This window comes from Mytilus trossulus, chromosome 14 (assembly GCF_036588685.1).
Source record: "Mytilus trossulus isolate FHL-02 chromosome 14, PNRI_Mtr1.1.1.hap1, whole genome shotgun sequence".
Taxonomy (NCBI): Eukaryota; Metazoa; Mollusca; class Bivalvia; order Mytilida; family Mytilidae; genus Mytilus; species Mytilus trossulus.
Genome location: NC_086386.1, coordinates 48,159,926 through 48,179,258, shown reverse-complemented (window position 1 = coordinate 48,179,258; position 19,333 = coordinate 48,159,926). Strand labels below are relative to the sequence as shown.

At 31.9% G+C, this 19,333-nt stretch overlaps 1 protein-coding gene across 7 annotated transcripts in view; it reads left to right on the top strand.

Moving 5' to 3' along the window:
* Positions 1-305: 305 nt before the first annotated feature.
* Positions 306-19,333, top strand: part of LOC134697064 (inverted formin-2-like) — a 58,212-nt gene continuing 39,184 nt past the window's right edge. The window contains exons 1-3 of one of the 7 annotated variants that reach the window (XM_063559085.1): positions 306-350; positions 1,028-1,100; positions 6,096-6,721. In XM_063559085.1, the coding sequence (XP_063415155.1) occupies positions 6,112-6,721 (610 nt within the window). In that variant the 5' untranslated portion in view covers positions 306-350; positions 1,028-1,100; positions 6,096-6,111. Of the gene's footprint in view, positions 351-1,001; positions 1,101-4,161; positions 4,239-4,332; positions 4,421-5,788; positions 5,915-6,095; positions 6,722-8,777; positions 9,655-19,333 lie in introns of those variants that run through there. The other 6 variants (XM_063559086.1, XM_063559089.1, XM_063559088.1 and 3 more) reach the window with 6 other exon arrangements.

Below are 19,333 nucleotides of genomic sequence, written 5' to 3'. Positions count from 1 at the left end.
GACAAAAGTCTTGGTCAAGTGGTTTTGAATAAATTAGTTTCCGCAGTGGTAAGTTTACATATACTTACAGTTATTTTTACCAATATTTACGTATTATTTTGACTATTATACCCATTTTATACAAGGGACTAGTGTTAAATTTGACCAATATAACATATTTTCGTGTCACATTTTGGGGATAACAAAGTAAATGAATAAATTACAGATTTATAAATTTGTTAAAAGCACAGACCACCAGATTTTTTTTTATGGATTAGAACGAAATATTTTATAGCTACTATTTGAATGATATTATTTTTTCAGATATTCAAATAAATTTAAAGGAAAAAGAAATACAATTTGAAATTTACGTGAGTATTATTTGTACTTCATTACACTATGTTTATGTTTGAAAAATAGCCACAAGCTTGCATGGGTTCGGACGCAAATGGCCAAATAAGCATCTTGCATACGGAAATGAAAATGTAAATTTAATGTTCCAAAAGAGAGGCGAAAGATACGAGAGGGACATTAACACGCATAAGTCGAAAATAGACTGACAGTACCATGGCTAAAAAAGAAAAAATACAAACAGACAAAAAAGTACACAGAAACTGAAGACTGAGCAACACTACCTAACCAACAATTGAGGTTATCTCAGTTGCTCCGAAAGGAAACAGAAGTAAACATGGTAAAAGAAAACAGTTTATCTCAAAACTTTACCATGTTTACAAAAGGTTAAAACAATGCAAAGTTAAAATAAAAGTGTAAATTATGTGCAGTGATTCACTTATTGCACCATGTGCACCTTTATAATTGCATGTGGTTACATTCAGTAACATTAATACACATATCTCTCTGAATGTTATCAGTTAAATCACTTTTAAACTTTTCATTTGCATTTTTACCTAGACGCCCTTTCAAATTTAAAACTTAAAACCAACAATTAATTGTTTATCCGCATGCCATGGTTGGAGGTAGCCGTATAAGATTTTGTTATGATACATTTAAATGATAGTAAAAACTGATAGGATGATTTTCGTTCCAGTTTAGTTATTGTAGCCAGTGTGGGAAGTTTGCATCCGGGTCACAGATTTAGAATTTAAAAAGGCATCAAAATGGTAGGTTTACTTATATTTTACTTATCAGGCGCGGATCCAGAGGGGGGTTCCGGGGGTTGGAACCCCCCCCCCCCTTTTTTTTGGCCGATCAATGCATTTGAATTTTGGACATATAGTTGGAACCTCCCTTTGTCCTGGGTTGGGAACCCCCTTTTTAAAATTGCTGGATCCGCCCCTGCTTATTTTAAATTATCATCACAATAATCATAGGGAAGTTAAGTCATAGTTATTGAACACTGACCATGTTTTTAAAAACATTTTCAAATCTATTTCTAATTTACAAAACATGAACTCTTAAAGCTTTGAAAGGAATTTATAATGAAATGATACATTACAAATTTACGTAATTTTTCATTTTTTAGACAAATTTGGAAGGTTTTTGTAATATAAGCATGTCTTTCAATTCGTATTTTTTTAATGGAATTAAAAAGTATCCGCAACAATGCAAAAGTAATCAAAATACGAACATATGGACCAGAAAGAAAAATATAGAAATTGATATATATACTGATTGATATCTCAGTCTTAGAAGCATGTTTTGTTATAAGTTGGTTTTGGCTTTGAACTAGCTGTCAGTTACTGCGAGTACTCTTATGTCTGTCGTTTTGTTGTTGGGATGTATAAGTACCCTGTCACGTCCTCTCAGCTCTGTGTTTTTGCTAGCTGTAATTCTGATTTTTTTAGTTTGTTTTTCCGTTGTACTGTTACGCCACTGTCCCAGGTTAGGGGGAGTGTTGGATCGCCTTCAAACTATAGCTTCGTCCCGCAACATTCTGTGTTTGCCTTTCCAAAGTCTGGAACCTTTAATTCTATGGTTGTCGTTTGTTGCTGTACATCATATTTGTTTTTTGTTCTGTAATTACACAAAAATCAGGTCGTTAGTTTTCTTGCTTTACATTTGCCAATTCAGGGTCTTTAATAGCTGACTATGCAGTATAGGTTTTAACCAATTGTCGAAGGCCTTACAGTGACCTATAGTTGTTAATGTCTGTTTCATTTGGTCTCTTGTGGAGAGTTGTCTCATTGTTAATCATACCACATCTTTTTTTTTAATATTCATGCATACAAGTTGATAGATATGTTTGACACAGATTTTAACCATTCTACTTATAAAACATGCTATTTCAGTATCCATTTTATATGCTTCTAAATGTTTGTAAAAAAACTTGAAATTATGTCCTTCTCTTAAATTTTAAATTTACAAATCATTAATCTTTTCCTCAATTACATGAGGATTTCGAAGTAATTTTAGTCTTAGGTTACTAAATATAATTTATTTGAAATACAATGTACAGAGTTTTTAAAGAAGCAAGACGTCACTTTAAGTCAGATAAGGTAATTTCAGCCTCATTTTTTAGTAACTTTGATCTTTCTTTGATATGGCAGTACATTATATATACCGACACAGTTGAGCAATTTATACTTTCTATGATTTGATTTCCGCATTGCATATTTGACTAATTGATTTGTTTCCCTTGAATCGAAATAGAAATAAGTTTAACCCAGTGTTATATTTTTGTAACCGTTCCCGTTCAGGGTTAAACAGAGAGTCCCTGGTTCCCACCTATCTCGGCCAAATATCATTTTCCTCTCCTTACTCCCAGACGAAAATCGACCCAAAAACTTTTTCCTCAAATATCCACATTTTCCCTCACCATCTTCCCAAGTTCCCGTACCTAATTCTCTTATTCCCTCACCCATGTTCAACCTAGCTCGTCAATGGTTGCTGTTGTCCTTATGTGCATTTTGTCTCACCAATAACTTGGTGTTGATACCAACATACTGCAGCTCACCTATTTTAAATTCATTCACTTTTTTTGTCTGTAGAAAGTGTAGTCAGTTGTCCAAAATTGAAGACTTCTAAATAGATAAAGGAAGATGTGGTGTGAGTGCCAATGAGACAACTCTCCATCCAAATAACAATTTAAAAAAAAAAGTAAACCATTATAGGTTAAAGTAAGGCCTTCAACAGGGAGCCTTGGCTCACACCGAACAACAAGCTATAAAGGGCCCCAAAATTACTAGTGTAAAACCATTCAAACGGGAAAACCAACGGTCTAATCTATATAAACAAAACGAGAAACGAGAAACACGTATTCTAAATGTCTGTTTTAATGAACAAGAAATCTTGCAGTTTCACTAAAATCAACCAGACATCCCTTATTCTTATTAATTACAGCTAAAAATATAATCTTGATGAAAATTAACTACGGAAATGAAATATATTTTTGGACATTTTCCATCATTATGTAATTTGGCTGTCACTCAGTCTAAGTACCATATTATCGTTGTTACAAGAGGGTATAATTAGCACATTATTTGTCGTCATCCCATTGATCGAGTGTATGCAATCTACTTCACAATTCGTCACTGTAGTAGTATGCAAAGCGTCAATACTTAAAATTGGAAATAAGGGTTTCAAAGGTTTCTTAGTAGCTGTAGTGATAATTCATTTGTAAAATAAATCAGAATTTATTCTCTAATTCAAATGGACTATACGTAGATTGTTTTATGAAATAAGAATTTAATGTCTTTGTTAATAAGTGGGTTTATGTTTAAGCATTAGTTCAAATATTCAAATAATGACTATTTTGATATGAAACCACTGCAGTTTTGATTATCATGTACTAGTGAGTCTTTACAATGATTATGTTCGATTGGTACTTATTGCTATTAACAGGGTGCGCTTTGTAAAACATGGTCAGTTCTGGCTATTGTAATATTTATGTTAATTCTCTTTTGTGGGTTTCGTTTTCACCAATATCCCTTGTCATGTTTGTTGAACACTTGTTTGCATATTTCGTCTCTTTCTATTGGCCCTGGTGTTGTCTTTCTGTCTTTGTTAGATGCTTCATATCTTCTATCATTTCTCGCATATTAATAAATAGATTGGCATATTTATTTTGATGTTACACTTCATTTCACAGTCCAGCACAGTACCAGTCGAGACAAGATAAAACAAATATTGATAAAAAAGAATAAATACAAATCTTTAGACAAGTATATATTTATTATAACCACGAGAAATCATTATTTCGATTTTCACATTGCAGCCAGTTAGTCAATGACATGTAGTCACACAAAGGTACTTGTATTAGTTTCTTTATTTAGAGGAGTTATACGGACAAATCTTAACAGGTCGGTGAAGTTTGATATTAAGTATGATAAAATGTTGATTCTAACAAGGATCTTTGCTTTTAATTTTATTTAATATTTTAAAATATAGATACATGTATCCTGTTATTTACCCGTGATCACTACACGCGTAATAAAGATATTCGTAGTTGGAAAGGAACTACATGTATATAATTCAGTTCAAGGTAAATGATGTCACAAATACACACAATGTACTTTAAACACAAATTATGTTTATTTATTGAAACATTAGTTAATAGTCCTCCTAATTGCTTACATTTACTATATCAACTTTACTATAGCCACAACCGCTGACATTGAACTTGATCAAGAGTTGATACAGTCTATTGGTCTAGGGTGTGTCTCGTGTAAGGAGAGTTGATTGATTGATTGATTGTTGGTTGCTTAACGTCCAGTGGCAAATATTTCATACATATTCAGGACGAAAACAAGTTCACAATAAATACAATAGGAAGGTCTTGTCATAATAGAGGCCATTTGGGATGATGGTCGGGAAAATTTAGACTGCCACTGGAAATTAAGGTTCTATTGGATAGGGACAGAAATTTTGCTTTGCAACAGGCCACCTACAAGTCCTCAAAGGAGAGTTGACGTTGATAAAACTTTCTATATGAACTGATGGTGTTCCTGTTTCTACGTTTTCTAGACATAGACACTTAACTACCGAATGGCAGTCCAAATTTCCTGTCCTTAGTTATGCAGGACACGCATAATAGAATTATTGTTCAATTGACCTCATATGTATAAGTGACATATTTGCCACTGGACGGAAAACGACCAACAATTAAGCAGTCTTTCTTAAAGAAAGCTGTTAACCATCAATGCATCCATTTATTCGTTCGATAGAAGTAACTTACGGGTCGCAGACCCCAGAAGGTTCTACAGACTCTAATAGTTTTTGGCTCCAAAACTTAATCAACCAAGGAAAAACTGCAGAAATTTCAAACGAATATCTCGAACTTCTTTTGCCAAAACACTGTTTACATTGCTGTGAATCAGTACAGTATCACACCTATATAGTATAATATTGTCTACACCCCCATATAAGACAAAGTTACAATTCTAACTTGATTTTAATTTTTTTAACTTGGTGTTCCTTTATCATATATTGTAAACAGTGTAAACCGGTTTTATAATATAATAACACTTATATATGCCGACATAGTTGTTAAATCAATAGAAATGCTTACCATCCCCAATATTTCACTTGAATAAATAGACACCCACGGTTATGCATCTTACATAACTCGTATACGCACGTACCTCAGGGTGGAAAACGAAATTTGAAAAATGTACATACATTTAAAATAATTGTGTATATTGTTAGTATTTTTTTTTTAAATAAATATTTGACTAGCGTCGGCAATATATATGCCTAGGTAAATCCATTTAACATTATTTAAAGAAAAGAAAGATATCCTTACAAATTGAAAATGCAAAAATGTTCAATTTACTTTTTTTTTCTCTCGACATATAATATAGTACATACTAATTACTAGTATGATTTATTTTTATGTAATGAAATTCCTACATGTAAATAGGATATGCCTCTAGCATCTAATAAACAAAACAGTATTTCGCCATTCAATATTGTTTAAAATATTTGACCCTTTAACTCCGGAAATGATAGGACTTGTTTAGTTTCTAGTTTTAAACAGGTAACTTAAAGTTATTTAAGTTATGCATCTAACTATACGAGAGTGAAACATTAGCATGCTGTCATGCAAGTTCTAAATTTCCTGGGTGTATGTGATTTCAATATTATTATCTGATTTGAAAGTAAACACATTTAAGTTATATTTGATGTTATTAATTTACTGTACGGTTGGATAATTTTAGACGACAACAAACAGACATGGCTACCCTGTTCAGGACACTGAGAAATACTGTGTATAGGTTATCCCATAGACGGAAGAAAAAAAGCAACAAGAAAAAAGGTGCCAAAAATGATGTTGATGATATTGATGGTCCGAGAATCGAAGCGCGCGAATTAATTGACGAAACGAAAGATACACAAATTACAGTGGAACTGCACAACTCTGACGAAATGGATCAAAAGAAAATTGACGAAAATGACATTAAGTCAGACGACCAAAATGCAAAATCAAAAAAGAAATTCAAACTGAAAGACAGAATAAGTGATGCTTTGTCAAATCCTGACTTTGAACATTGTGAGCCTGAAATTTGTGTGAAAATGATGCATGTTCCAACAATCAAAACTGTTACATTATTGAAAAAGAAAATTAAACAAAATGATAAAATATGGACCCGTGGATTTCTAGAAGCTGAGGGTCTATCCGTCTTATTAGATTGTGTTGACACGTTAAGTAGTGGTCGTGTGACGCAGTTGGCTGATGCTTTGTTACTTCTAGAAGTTGTTGACAGTATTAAGGCAGTGGTCAGTTCTAAGCTTGGATTGGACTATCTGGTGAAAGCTGAAAATGATACAAAAAAACTTATCAAAGGTAAGCATTTAATTTTGATAAAACAATGACAACTCGATGTAGTTTCTGACACACTTATGTATATAAGATCGGTTGAATCAGTACATAAGACGGCAAGGCAATAAGTGTTTCTTATCTGCTGTGTTTACAAAGTCACTTTACCACCACTTTTATAACCGAATTCGTTGACCGCCATATGACAACCTAGTTAAATTAAGATCTACAGTACACCAGTCCACATTGCTGAATCAATTTTACATGTTTTCGTTCAAATCTTAAAACGATGTGTGTTTGTTATTCATCCTTGACCATGCAACTTGTAATTTCTCACATAACACATGCATAGCCAATCTCATAATGAAATATCATACTGATATGGTTAAGTTTTCAAAAATTGAATTTTTATAAATGATTTAACACATGGGATAAAAGTAGCATATCGGATGTATAAAATCAAAATGATTGCATATCTGTATTAAAACAGAAAGACAACAAATAATCAACCTATTGAGATGATAACTGATGTGTGGTGATATTTTCTTATAAGACTAATATTTTTTAGCTTGTCCAGAAATTTAGAAAAGTACCATCTTTGAAGGATTTTACGATTCCTCTATGGTAGTATATGTTGTAAATTATAATATTTAGCGTTTTGCACTTAATATATACGTCTTAGAAAAGCGAAACAAGTTAAAGAATACTAAAATATCGGATTAATCATATATTTTGTTCATATGGTAAAAGGGAAATAACCCACTTTGTTTTTGTTGTATCACTATGTGTATACATTTAATAATTATACGTCTGAAATATCATGGACCGGAGACGTGTACACAGTCCAATCACATAATCGCGCTCTTTTGTTTTATAGAATTCATGCGAATCCCTGGTGTTTTTTGATACATTCATTGCCCTGTCTTTTTGAGAGAGTCGTTTAAATGATGAACTATGAAAATATACATTTCTAATGAGCTATAAAGTGGTAACAATAATATGGATTTGCACTTGATATACAAAACAACAGAATGGGATATTGGGGTATCGTTTTAGATAATATATTTTCATTTGTGGATTATGCCACCAAAATATACAAATTTAAAAAAAATCACATATATGTTGAAGACCGTACTTTGACCTATAATGATTTACTTTTAAAACATTGTTATTTTGATGGAGAGATGTCACATTGGCTCTCATACCACTTCTTTTTACTTCTTAATCTTCTTCTTTACTGCACCATAGCAAGTATAAATTGTACGAATTCGCACAACAAGAATAGTATCAGATATCATGTATGAAATAAACAGTATGGAAGGATCTAATGACTACAATATTATCAATTGCACGGCTACATATTTATAACTGATGAATTTATGAAATAGCTGGATGTGAAATACAATTTCTTTGAACGTTTACTCTAAATATTAATGTACATGTATCTAAAAATTCAGATGAAAAATATCCTTACCATATATCTTTTCTGATCCATGTTCCGTAATTTTAATTGCAAGAGAATAAAGTCATTCAGAATACGTTACCAGGTAACTACATGTCCATTAGGTTGTCCAGTTTGAATATACAAATATGTCCCCGTCCTTTCCGTTATTTAGAAGATGCTATTGGACACAAAAGTGACAACATTACACTCTATTTTGACATTTATGATTTACATCTTTATTTCAAAAATGCTAAAGGCGTTACCAACGCATTAAATCTGTGATCCGGAAAAGTATTTGGACTAAGTAGCAAGGACCCTTTTGTTGTCAGATTTGAATGGCTATACTTATTTGTAGCATTTATGACAATTTAAAGATAATGATTTAAATCAGAGTGATGCATAAAAGGAAAATGAAGAAATGAGGCGAAAGTTTACTATGTATTTTAACACATAATCGTATTAGACACAGTATGCCAGACAATTGCGTGTTTAAGAAAGTTTAAAATGTTTTCTTCGACGGATATATCAGTGTGTACAAAGGTAGTTGTTTTATTTCTTTAGCATCGGTTTGGTTCTCTTTTGAATAACAATTTCGTATTCTGTTAAAATATACCAACTGCTGAAAAAGAATGAAGAAGACTTGCATCATAACTACACGTTCTTATATACAAGTCACCGTGTTATATTTGTTCATATAAACTGCTAAAAGGTGTTATTTATGAATTATGTGACACATTAGTCTAGAGATTGATTAGGACAACATATGAAATGTCAACTGTCGGAAAGTAACATGAGAATATTACCTAATGCAAATGTAAACTTAATTTAATTTAAAAAAATAAAAAAATGAATTGTTTTCGACGCTGTTGTGGTAAATTTCAATGTCTGCGGCGCGAAAAGGAGATCGATAAACTCCACTCGACAGTTTCCATGGACACAAGAGTCGCAAACAGTGATTTCGACTTGTATTCGACACCTACAATACAGATAAGTAATGATGTTGAAATTGGGGACACAATTTTTGAACAAGTTGATAAGTTATCAGACGTTTCGCAATCTGTAATATCCAAAGACGAAGAGCAAGTGAAAGGTGCTGCTTCTGAGGAAGATATTTTAATCGAAATCAAAAAGGATAATTATACAAAACAGGTTGTGGCAAGAGAGAAAGGAACATTTAAAAAACTGGTCACCGGAGCATTTGTTAACCCTGCTTTTGATCACTGTGAACCAGAGCTATGTATTGAAATGATGAAGCACCCTAATATGAGAACTTTCATTGCGCTGAAGAAACAACTTCAAAATAGTAATTCCGAATGGATATCAAATTTCTTAGATGCTGGAGGATTATTAGTGTTACTGGAATTTATTGATTCACTGAGTGCTAGTAGAGTAAGTCAGTTATCTGATGCCTTGGTGTTACTAGAAGCGGTTCAATGCGTGAAAGCTGTGGTTAACTGTAAAGTTGGACTGGATTATCTGGTTCAGAATATAGAATTCACTAAGAAGCTCATAAATAGTAAGATTTTATTTTTCTAAACCCGTACTTTCGTAATATATGAGGCTCTTGATGGGGGACATTCAATTCTGTATTCTTTAATTTAATCCCCCCTCCCCCCCCCCCCCCCTATTCTCTATTTTTTCCCATTCTTTATATTTTAGCCTCCCGTTTTTCGCTTTCCATTATTTTATAGGCCTATGTTCGCTATTCTTTTATTTAGGGTCCGTTTTACATGTAGTAGCCCATTTTTTCTAATCTGTAAACCTAATCCTGACCCTTGTATATGTATAGTTTCTTTTCATCACAATTGCTACTAACAAAATGAACATAAAAAAAACTTTCTGAAAAAAAAAGTTAACCAGTTCTAAACGTTTAACATGTTTAAACTAATGCAAAATGACACTAACAAGACATTATAACACAAGTCAAAACAAAAACAGTATTTACTGAATGAAACATTACGTTTCTGACCCAAGATTTCTGACATTATATTTTATTGTTATGTAAGTTGTTACTTGTATGTCGAGATATTTCCTACAAAATAAATCATGCCATAAACGACGAGAAAGAATTTTACCTTAACTTACCTGAATTTTGTTGGGAAAATTCTAACAACACACCTTATATATATATATAGTACGTCTATATATTCAAAGTACATGACTAATTTGAAGTTTACAATAAGATATGGGGAAATGGAATGCAATACCATAAACACATTACAAGTTGTTACATGCAATTAAAGTTATGTTTGAATGTCCCTTTGGTATCTTTCATCCCTCTTTTAAGCATTTTTTTTGTATATAAAAGACATTTTTTCATGGTATGCAATATATTGCTATTTAGATATTTGCAAAATTCATTTGACTAAACACAATATATATATATATTATATAAAGACATGTATACCCGAACACCTTAACAGTTTCCCGAAAAAAGACAATAATTGACGGAGAATTATGCTCTAACGAAATATTATTCTAAATGTTGATAAACTTGTGGAGGGATAATGGGTGCATCTGCTCAGAAACATATGTTCAAATATAAAATGAAAACGAAATAGGACACTGACTAACCGTATTTAAAAAAAATCCCTCGGGTAGCGACAGTCAGCAAATTTTACCTACCCTTACTACCACAACAGAGAATGAAAAGCATTTTAGATGAGATATTCATGACTAATGAACAATTTTAATCGTTATATTTTGTTTTATTAAACAAGGTGTATAATTATGACACATAAAGGTCAATAGTCATTTTCAGTATGTAATTTGATTTCTTTATTTACATAAAATATGTTGTCGATCAATCTTCTTCATAAATGATGCACAATAAAATGCAAATTTGAAACATAAAGACATAAATTAGTTTTATATGTACGTGTTTTCTAGATCAAGTGGCGCGGAAATGAATAAAATCACATCTTCTCTTGCTCATATTTCCCCTAAAGTAAGCAAATGGCCTTATCTGCTGGTCATTTCTACTTTCACTTTCACCACGTCTTGGTCTCTGACCTTTTTTTTTTTATGTTTCCTCTATTACTTGTCCATGTTTTCCTTCTGATCTTGCACGTCTTTCGTTTGTAAAGTTAAATTGATCTAAATGAAAAATGATTGAAAACTAAAAAAAAACAAAAAACAAACAAATAAAATCAAGTTTGACCTTCTAATTTTTTGTATCCGAAACGCGAGTCATGAGCTTGTTATCTTTGGTGAGTTATAGTATCAGTCTTGTGAAATAATCTATAATCGTACTTGAAAGGGATTGTGAATTTGAATGTGAATATAATTTCAGATAAATGGATAAAACTAACATGCATCATACAATTACAGCATGGAGCTATGTTCGTAACGATATTCGTAACAACTTCCGTGTCAACGCCCATCGTGTGAGGACCCTCATGGGGGGGGGGGGGGGGGGGGGGGGTCCTAGCAATCACATAATCACCATTTTTTTGCCAATATAATCACATAATCATTAAATATTTGCTTATCTTTAGTAATCAAATAATCATAAACTAAAAATACAGTCCTAGGTAATCAAATAATCATGAAATATTTGGCTTAATAATCAAATAATCATTAAAAAAAACGGCCAAGTAATCACATAATCAAAAACCCCATGAGGGCCCTCTCGTGTCAACGATCGCAGACAAAACAACTATTTCTGTACTTCAATTTTGGATCTATTTCTGTTATTCAGCTATATATTTTTGTAATTCAGTTATTAGTTTCTGTAAGTCAGCTTCTAAATGTAAACACTTGGTTAAATATATCTATATATAGGGTGTAAGACTATAATCAGAAGCTTAGAATATTACTTTGAAATTGGTACTGAAAACTTCCTAAATATGCATACCACGCACTATCATTTAAAACAATGTAATCATTATAATCATTCGCAATGAATCTTTTCAGTGGTTATAGATTGTTAATGTGACTCGGTTCTTGTTTTTGTATAGATTAGACCGTGGAAAAAACGAAAAACAATAAAAAGACATTCTACAGTTTACAAAAGACAACATACTAAACTTAAGACTGAGCAAGACCTTCCCCACCAAACACTGGGAATGGTCTGGGGTTCTGCTCCAAATATGTCACCTGTCACGTTACTCATGTATGGTTCCATCTTGATGTCACTATATTTTGTTTTTTTTTAAAGCAAGTTTGTATTTGTAGATATTAATTTCCCTTCCAAACACAGCTTTAGGAATACGTTCAAAAAGTTGTCATACAATAGGGCATTTCAATAAGTGATTTGAAGTTAGGGGATGCGATTCTCATTATTTTGCTAAACACAGATTTTAAAAGATTTCAAACAAAAGGATGATTAAAATTTTAAAAGAAAAAACGTCATAGTGTGATGTGTTTTTTAAAAACGTTTTTATGCTCTATATAATGTGATAATCCAAATCGAGAGTTCTTTGGTAGCACAAGATATACGAATGAAACTAAAAGAATACTCACACTCATTAGTCTAAAACAAACTGACAACGGATAAAAAAACCTCACCATTGATACCAGGATTGAAATTTTGTACGGTAGTCGCGCGTCTACGAAAAAATACGTTGATACATATCCTTCGGAAAAATGAAAATAACTGTTTATGAATTGGCTGCGTAACGTAAACATCCATTATAATAGTTCACTATTTTAACTATTAACATATGTGGTCGATGAACTGGATGTACTTTTGAATCAGAATTAGATCTGAGGATTAACATGATATGAATGTCCTAAGAGGACTGCCAGTTGAATGAAAAATAAGCTGACAATCATAAATAACATTCAGTAGGAAAGAAACTGAGCTAACAATCCTATAAAAACCACCTTCAGTAAGGAAAGAAATCCTATCTTCTCAACGTTGATTATCACCAGTGTTGATTTTCTCTCTATAACAAATCTCAACGATTTAGTACATTGTAAATAAGGTTTGTGGTAATGAGATATTAATACTTTTTAATTACAATTTTCACGACGTTTTTAAAACAAAAATACTTGTTGAGTGAATTTAAAAAAAACCATTTTGTGATTAAAAACGGGACTAAGAATTTTTGTCTCAGTTCAAAGCTAGAAATTTGTAAAGTAAAATAAATACACGTAAAATAATGTATAGCAAGCTTATCAGTTCTATAATACTTTCATATGGTGAGTAATATAGCAAACTCAGTTCATTTAGTCTGAGTTTGACCACCCTTACCATTTACCGTTCCTACTCTTTTTTACTTTTTGTGCTGAAATGAATTGTCATTGATATGGTTATTTTTATAAATTTACTGTTAACAAAGTTTTGAATATTTTGAAATACTAAGGCTTTTCTATCTCAGGCATATATTACCTTAGCTGTATTTGGCAAAACTTTTAGGAATTTTGGTTCTAAATGCTCTTCAACTTCGTACCCTATTAGGCCTTTTATACTTTTTTGGATTCGAGCGTCACTGATGAGTCTTTTGTAGACGAAACGCGCGTCTGGCGTATATACTAAATTTAGTCCTGGTATCTATGATGAGTTCATTTTCATATTTATACATTTACTGTTTACAAAACGTTGGCAAAACTTTTAGGAATATTTTGTCCTCAATGCTCTCCAACTTCGTTCTTTATTTAGCCTTTTTAACTTTTTTTTAATTTGAGCGTCACTAATGAATCTTTTGTAGACGAAACGCGCGTCTGGCACAAATACCAAACTTCAATCTTGGTATCTATGATAAGTTTATCTGTATGTCTCTCTTGTTGGACATGCTATATATTTATAAGACGATTTTATATTAAGTATTAGCACCAATAACTGTTAAGAGATCTACATATATGTATATAAATAAGGTTAAATACTTATTCAGTATATATCGTATTTGGTCGCTCTCACCCCAAAAGTAGTTTACTGACCCAATATATAGTTTTAGGTCACAAACACACTGTGTAACACATTTTATCAACATGGAATTATAGATTCAATATTCTATTGGTTATTTTTCTATCTTGGAGACAATTTAGATTTAAGATTTATAATTATCGTATTGGAACTATAATTAACCCGGAGCATAATCCGTTTTATTACCGATCGCACAGGATAAGATGTTTTTCTCTCTGAGCTGGTTAATGAGAAATTACAATTTACAATTTAGATAAGATGGTTTTGCTTGTATATGGTAATAAACATTGATTTTCTTTTCTGTAAAATTGAGAACTATAATTGTTGTAACCTAATCAATTATCTGGAATAAAATTACGTTTTTCCTATTAAAGTAAACTTTGGGTATATGTAAAGTAAAATAACAAAAATACTCTAAGGAAAATTCAAAACGGAAAGTCCCCAATCAAATGGCAAAACCAAACGCTCAAACACACCAAACGTATGGATAACAACTGTCGTATTTTTGCCTTTGTACGGGTAGTTTCATTTATCGGAAATGGTGAATTAAACGTTGTTTTATAGCTAGCTTAACCTCTGACTTGTTTGACAGTCGTATGCAATTCCATTATATTGACAACGATGTGTGAACAAAACAAACGTGCACAATAGGTAAAAATGTCAAAAAGTGTGGTTCAGGAATACCCAGAATGTGTTTTTCTTTTTTTCTATGCATTCCTTTTTTTACTTAGATCTTCATTGCTATTTCTTTTGATTACCCCCTTAATGTTTTATATCCTTAATAATAAGTATCACAATATTATTATAGCGCCATATTTCAATATAACAATAAATATTAATTTAAATCCAACATATATATCATCATTGATTTTCTATATTTACCATATTTAGAACTAGCATTTAATCTTAATTTTTGGTTTGTGGGAGTAGTCTTGAAATATGATTAAATAATTCCCATGAAATCATAGAATCTTCAATAATACATTATATTGCGACAGAATGGCTAAATAAAACTTTTGTTAATCTTTTTTTGATAGATTATTAGGATTTCTTTTCTTTGTGTACTATAAATATCTGATGATGTTTCCATATTAAGTAAGCACAAATTAAAAACAGAAGACCAACAAATTTTATTCTCGACATTATATATTGAAACACGTTTAATCGTGATAATCAAGTAAGCGGATTTCCAACAATTTGGAATAGAACGCGTTAAACTTGTGTGACTTTCAGAAGGAGTGTTGTCTCGTCTTTCAATTGCTTTTAATTTTTTGGACATGATTTCAAAATGGCCGCCCAGAGCCGCCATTTTGATTTTCTGAATCGGGTCCATAGCTATAAATGTTAGTTATGACCTTAACTAACACACTTCAAAATTTGATGCTTCTACCACAATCTGAGCAATTGTTTCACAAATCGACTGGACTATAAATACGTTCCTGGATGCTTTAAGCTATTATTTCACTAGTGTATGCTTAACATTCATTTTATTTTTTTTACCAACTAATTATCTCGAGCGATTATTATTGGGACTTAAACGAGTGTAAAAAATTCTCAAATCATGATATGTTTCTACCCCAGAAACAGACTAGAAGTATCTGTATGTATCTTTAAGAAATTTGGGTCTTAAACGTCTTTCTTTATTTTGCCTGTTAACATTTTCGATTTTAACCTCACCGATGAGTCTTAAAATTTCAAAGCCTAGGATCTGATGAGTTTATTTAATACATTTTACTATAAAGAAAGTTGAAATGAAGCGTTAGTAGTATACCGCTGTTCAATGATCATAATCATAAGTCATAATCTTTTGAGAGAAAACAAATATGGGGTACAAACTAAAACAAAGGAAATAATTTTGCTCGATATTTTTTTTTTACATCTGATTCATTTGAAATTAAGTAATGTGTCTCCATCTATTCCTTATTTTTGTTTGGTTTTTTTTCTTTATTTCGATTAAAAGTCATTTTTTCCTCGTATGTTTACGCTCTTGTATTTTTAAATAGATTGGCTTCGAACATCACTGCATATAAATGGTATAAATGCGTGTCCGTTGAAGTAAGAAAAAAAGATAGAAAGTGTTGCGATAGTTAAGTCTATCCGTCATAGGTTGTTCAAATGGTATCGTAATTGTATCATGTTTAATTAGACAAACCATTCGTCTGTATTTAGTTTTGTTATACAATGAAATTTCGTGAATAATATAATTTTACATTTAATTTTCTTGAACCTTTTTGTCTGCTTTGAAGTAAGAAAAAACAAGATAGAAAGTGTTGCGATAGTTAAGTCTATCCGTCATAGGTTGTTCAAATGGTATCGTAATTGTATCACGTTTACTTAATTAGACAAACCATTCGTCTGTATTTAGTTTTGTTATACAATGAAAGTTCGTGAATAATATAATTTTACAGTTAATTTTCTTGAACCTTTTAGTCTGCTTCGAAGTAAGAAAAAAAAAGATAGAAAGTGTTGCGATATTTAAGTCTATCCGTCATAGGTTGTTCAAATGGTATCGTAATTGTATCATAAAATTGAGAATGGAAATGGGGAATGTGTCAAAGAGACAACAACCCGACCAAATAAAAAAAAAAAACAACAACAGCAGAAGGTCACCAACAGGTCTTCAATGTAGCGAGAAATTCCCGCACCCGGAGGCGTCCTTCAGCTGGCCCCTAAACAAATATATACTAGTTCAGTGATAATGAACACCATACTAATTTCCAAATTGTACACAAGAAACTAAAATTAAAATTATACAACACTAACAAAGGCCAGAGGCTCCTGACTTGGGACAGGCGCAAAAAATGCGGCGGGGTTAAACATGTTTGTGAGATCTCAACCCTCCCCCTATACCTCTAACCAAGGTAAATAAGTAAACGCATAACAATACGCACATTACGCACATGTTTACCTCCTCAGACAAACCATTCATCTGTATATAGTTTTGTTATACAATGAAACTTCGGGCATAATATTACTTTACAGTTCATTTTCTTGAACATTTTAGTCTGCTTCGATGCAATGATTAACATAAATTGTTGTATAAACATAGTATCGGAATATTTACGAACTTCGAATTGGGATGTTAAAACAAATTGGATAAGCTTTCAGTCGGTGAATGAATTGATTTGAAATGGCAGGAATGGGTTCATTCATAACTAACTAAATGCACGTCTTACAATCGATTATGGAAGATAAGTGTTTTCCAGTTTATCTTCGATGGTGGTTCATTCAAAGAAATTTATAGTACATTGAAGATAAGGCGTGTATCCGTTTTCAATATTGTAATGTTCATTGATTGTTTTCTCTACAAAGGATCTTTATAGGACCGAATATAATTATAGACAATTATAAACACGTTTGACATAGTTAATTCTAAGGAAAAGATCATTTTATTCATAAAACAAATATTACTTGTTTCAAATCGAGGATGTCAAAAAACATATTAAACAGAGGAGATGTGAAAAAATTGCCAATGAGGAAACTATCCATCGAAAACCAATTGACAAGGATATGAATATTTCAACATGTCAATAGACACAAATTACCGATAGAAGAGGAAAGAAAATGTTCCTGTTGTGAAATAAATTCAGGGATAATTGGACGTGCTACCTCTGTCACATACACAATTCAACTATAAATAAACATGAAATCTACCAGGGTGTCTTTTACGTACAAGAGATATTGCTCAATCTAAACACGGATCAGCCATTTAATGTCCCCTTCTGACGGACTACTGTCGTTTCTCCAGGACATATTAAAAATGGTGTCAAGGGAGAGCCTTCAGTCCCTTACATTTTTCTCCAGGAAACAAGGATCGAACAAGGAACCTTTGTGTTAGATGTTCGGTGGTTCTTTTCCGAGTAGTGTTTTTTGTTTTGAGTATTACTAGTCAGCAAAATTCTCTATTTCATGGATAGGGGCAATTTTTACGCTAAACTATTCCAACAATAGTTCGGTTAAATCCGTTTTAAATCATAAGTTCGTCTAATTTTGCTTTTGATAAAATTGAGAATAGAAATGAATTTGTCAAAGAGACAACAAACCGACTAAAGAACAAAAACCAGCCAAAGTCCACCAATGGGTCTTTCACAAAGCGAGAAAATCCCGCACCCGAAGGTGTGCTTGAGCTGTTTCTTTAATTCTAAACTTTCTCATTTCCATTTCGATAAATCTTTCTGTCTCCAAATCTTGTTATATATAGTCTCAATTACATTATAACTTCTTAAAAACTCTTTACAAATAGGCTTCCCTTCTGAAACAGCTGATGATAAGGTTAACCATTTTGTCCTTCCAGCATAACGAAGTCTAATTACGTTTATTTCCTTAGAGCTCAGACCATTAACTGAAGTCCTAAGGGAAGGTTTAAAAATTGATTGTAACAAGATTGTTGTCAAAGACTTGGCTGTTCTAGAGAGATCATCGATCTGTTGGCGTAAAGACACACTTCTAACTGAGATTACCTTCTTAGTGGTAAACATTCGGTTTCATTCAGTAAATCTTCTAATTCCTACTGGATTTTGTATTTCATAGAAACAGTGTTCTTTCATATAAGTCATGGGTTTATATTGCAAATGAGTAACACTAAACAATGGATAGGCGTAAAAGCATAAAAACAATACACAAGATGGGTTCGTACATTTAAAAAAAAATCATACTACTGTAATAATGTAGGTCTTGGGGACTCCTGGTCAAACTACACTGATATCAACTTAGATAAGCCTCTATCATTTGTACATGATCTGGTTGCGGAAAACCTTTATAAAGACGAGACGCTATTTTAATCTAACTATCTTTTTTAAAATTGAAATTTCATAATATCAGATATCACATTAATTCATTGCATTTATAGATTTTTAAAGTATGTATATAAATGCAGTATCTAAGATATGTATTCCCTTGTTACAAAAGTACATTGGTATAAACAAAAATATATTTTTATTTTCTAGTTATGAACATTGATTAATTTTAATTATCCTCTGGGGTGAAAAATCTCATAACACCTACACCGATTTGTTAATGTTTTTCTATATCATTACTGACTATAATTTTTCCAAGTTTGGTCATACTAGAATTAATACGAGGGAGCATTAAAAATCAATAAATAGTATGCTTGTTCCATGACAGACTCAGAAGAGTTATATTGTTGATACCACCGGATTGTTCTTGCGATAATTCGTATTTGAATGTTAATTTTTCCAGCTTCCAACATGCAATGCGAACCAAAAAGAACTGGAAATACATCATTAGATTATCAAATTTAACTTTAAATCAATTCCCGAGATTATTTGAGAAATTTATTAAATTGCGTAAGACACGAACTTGGCAA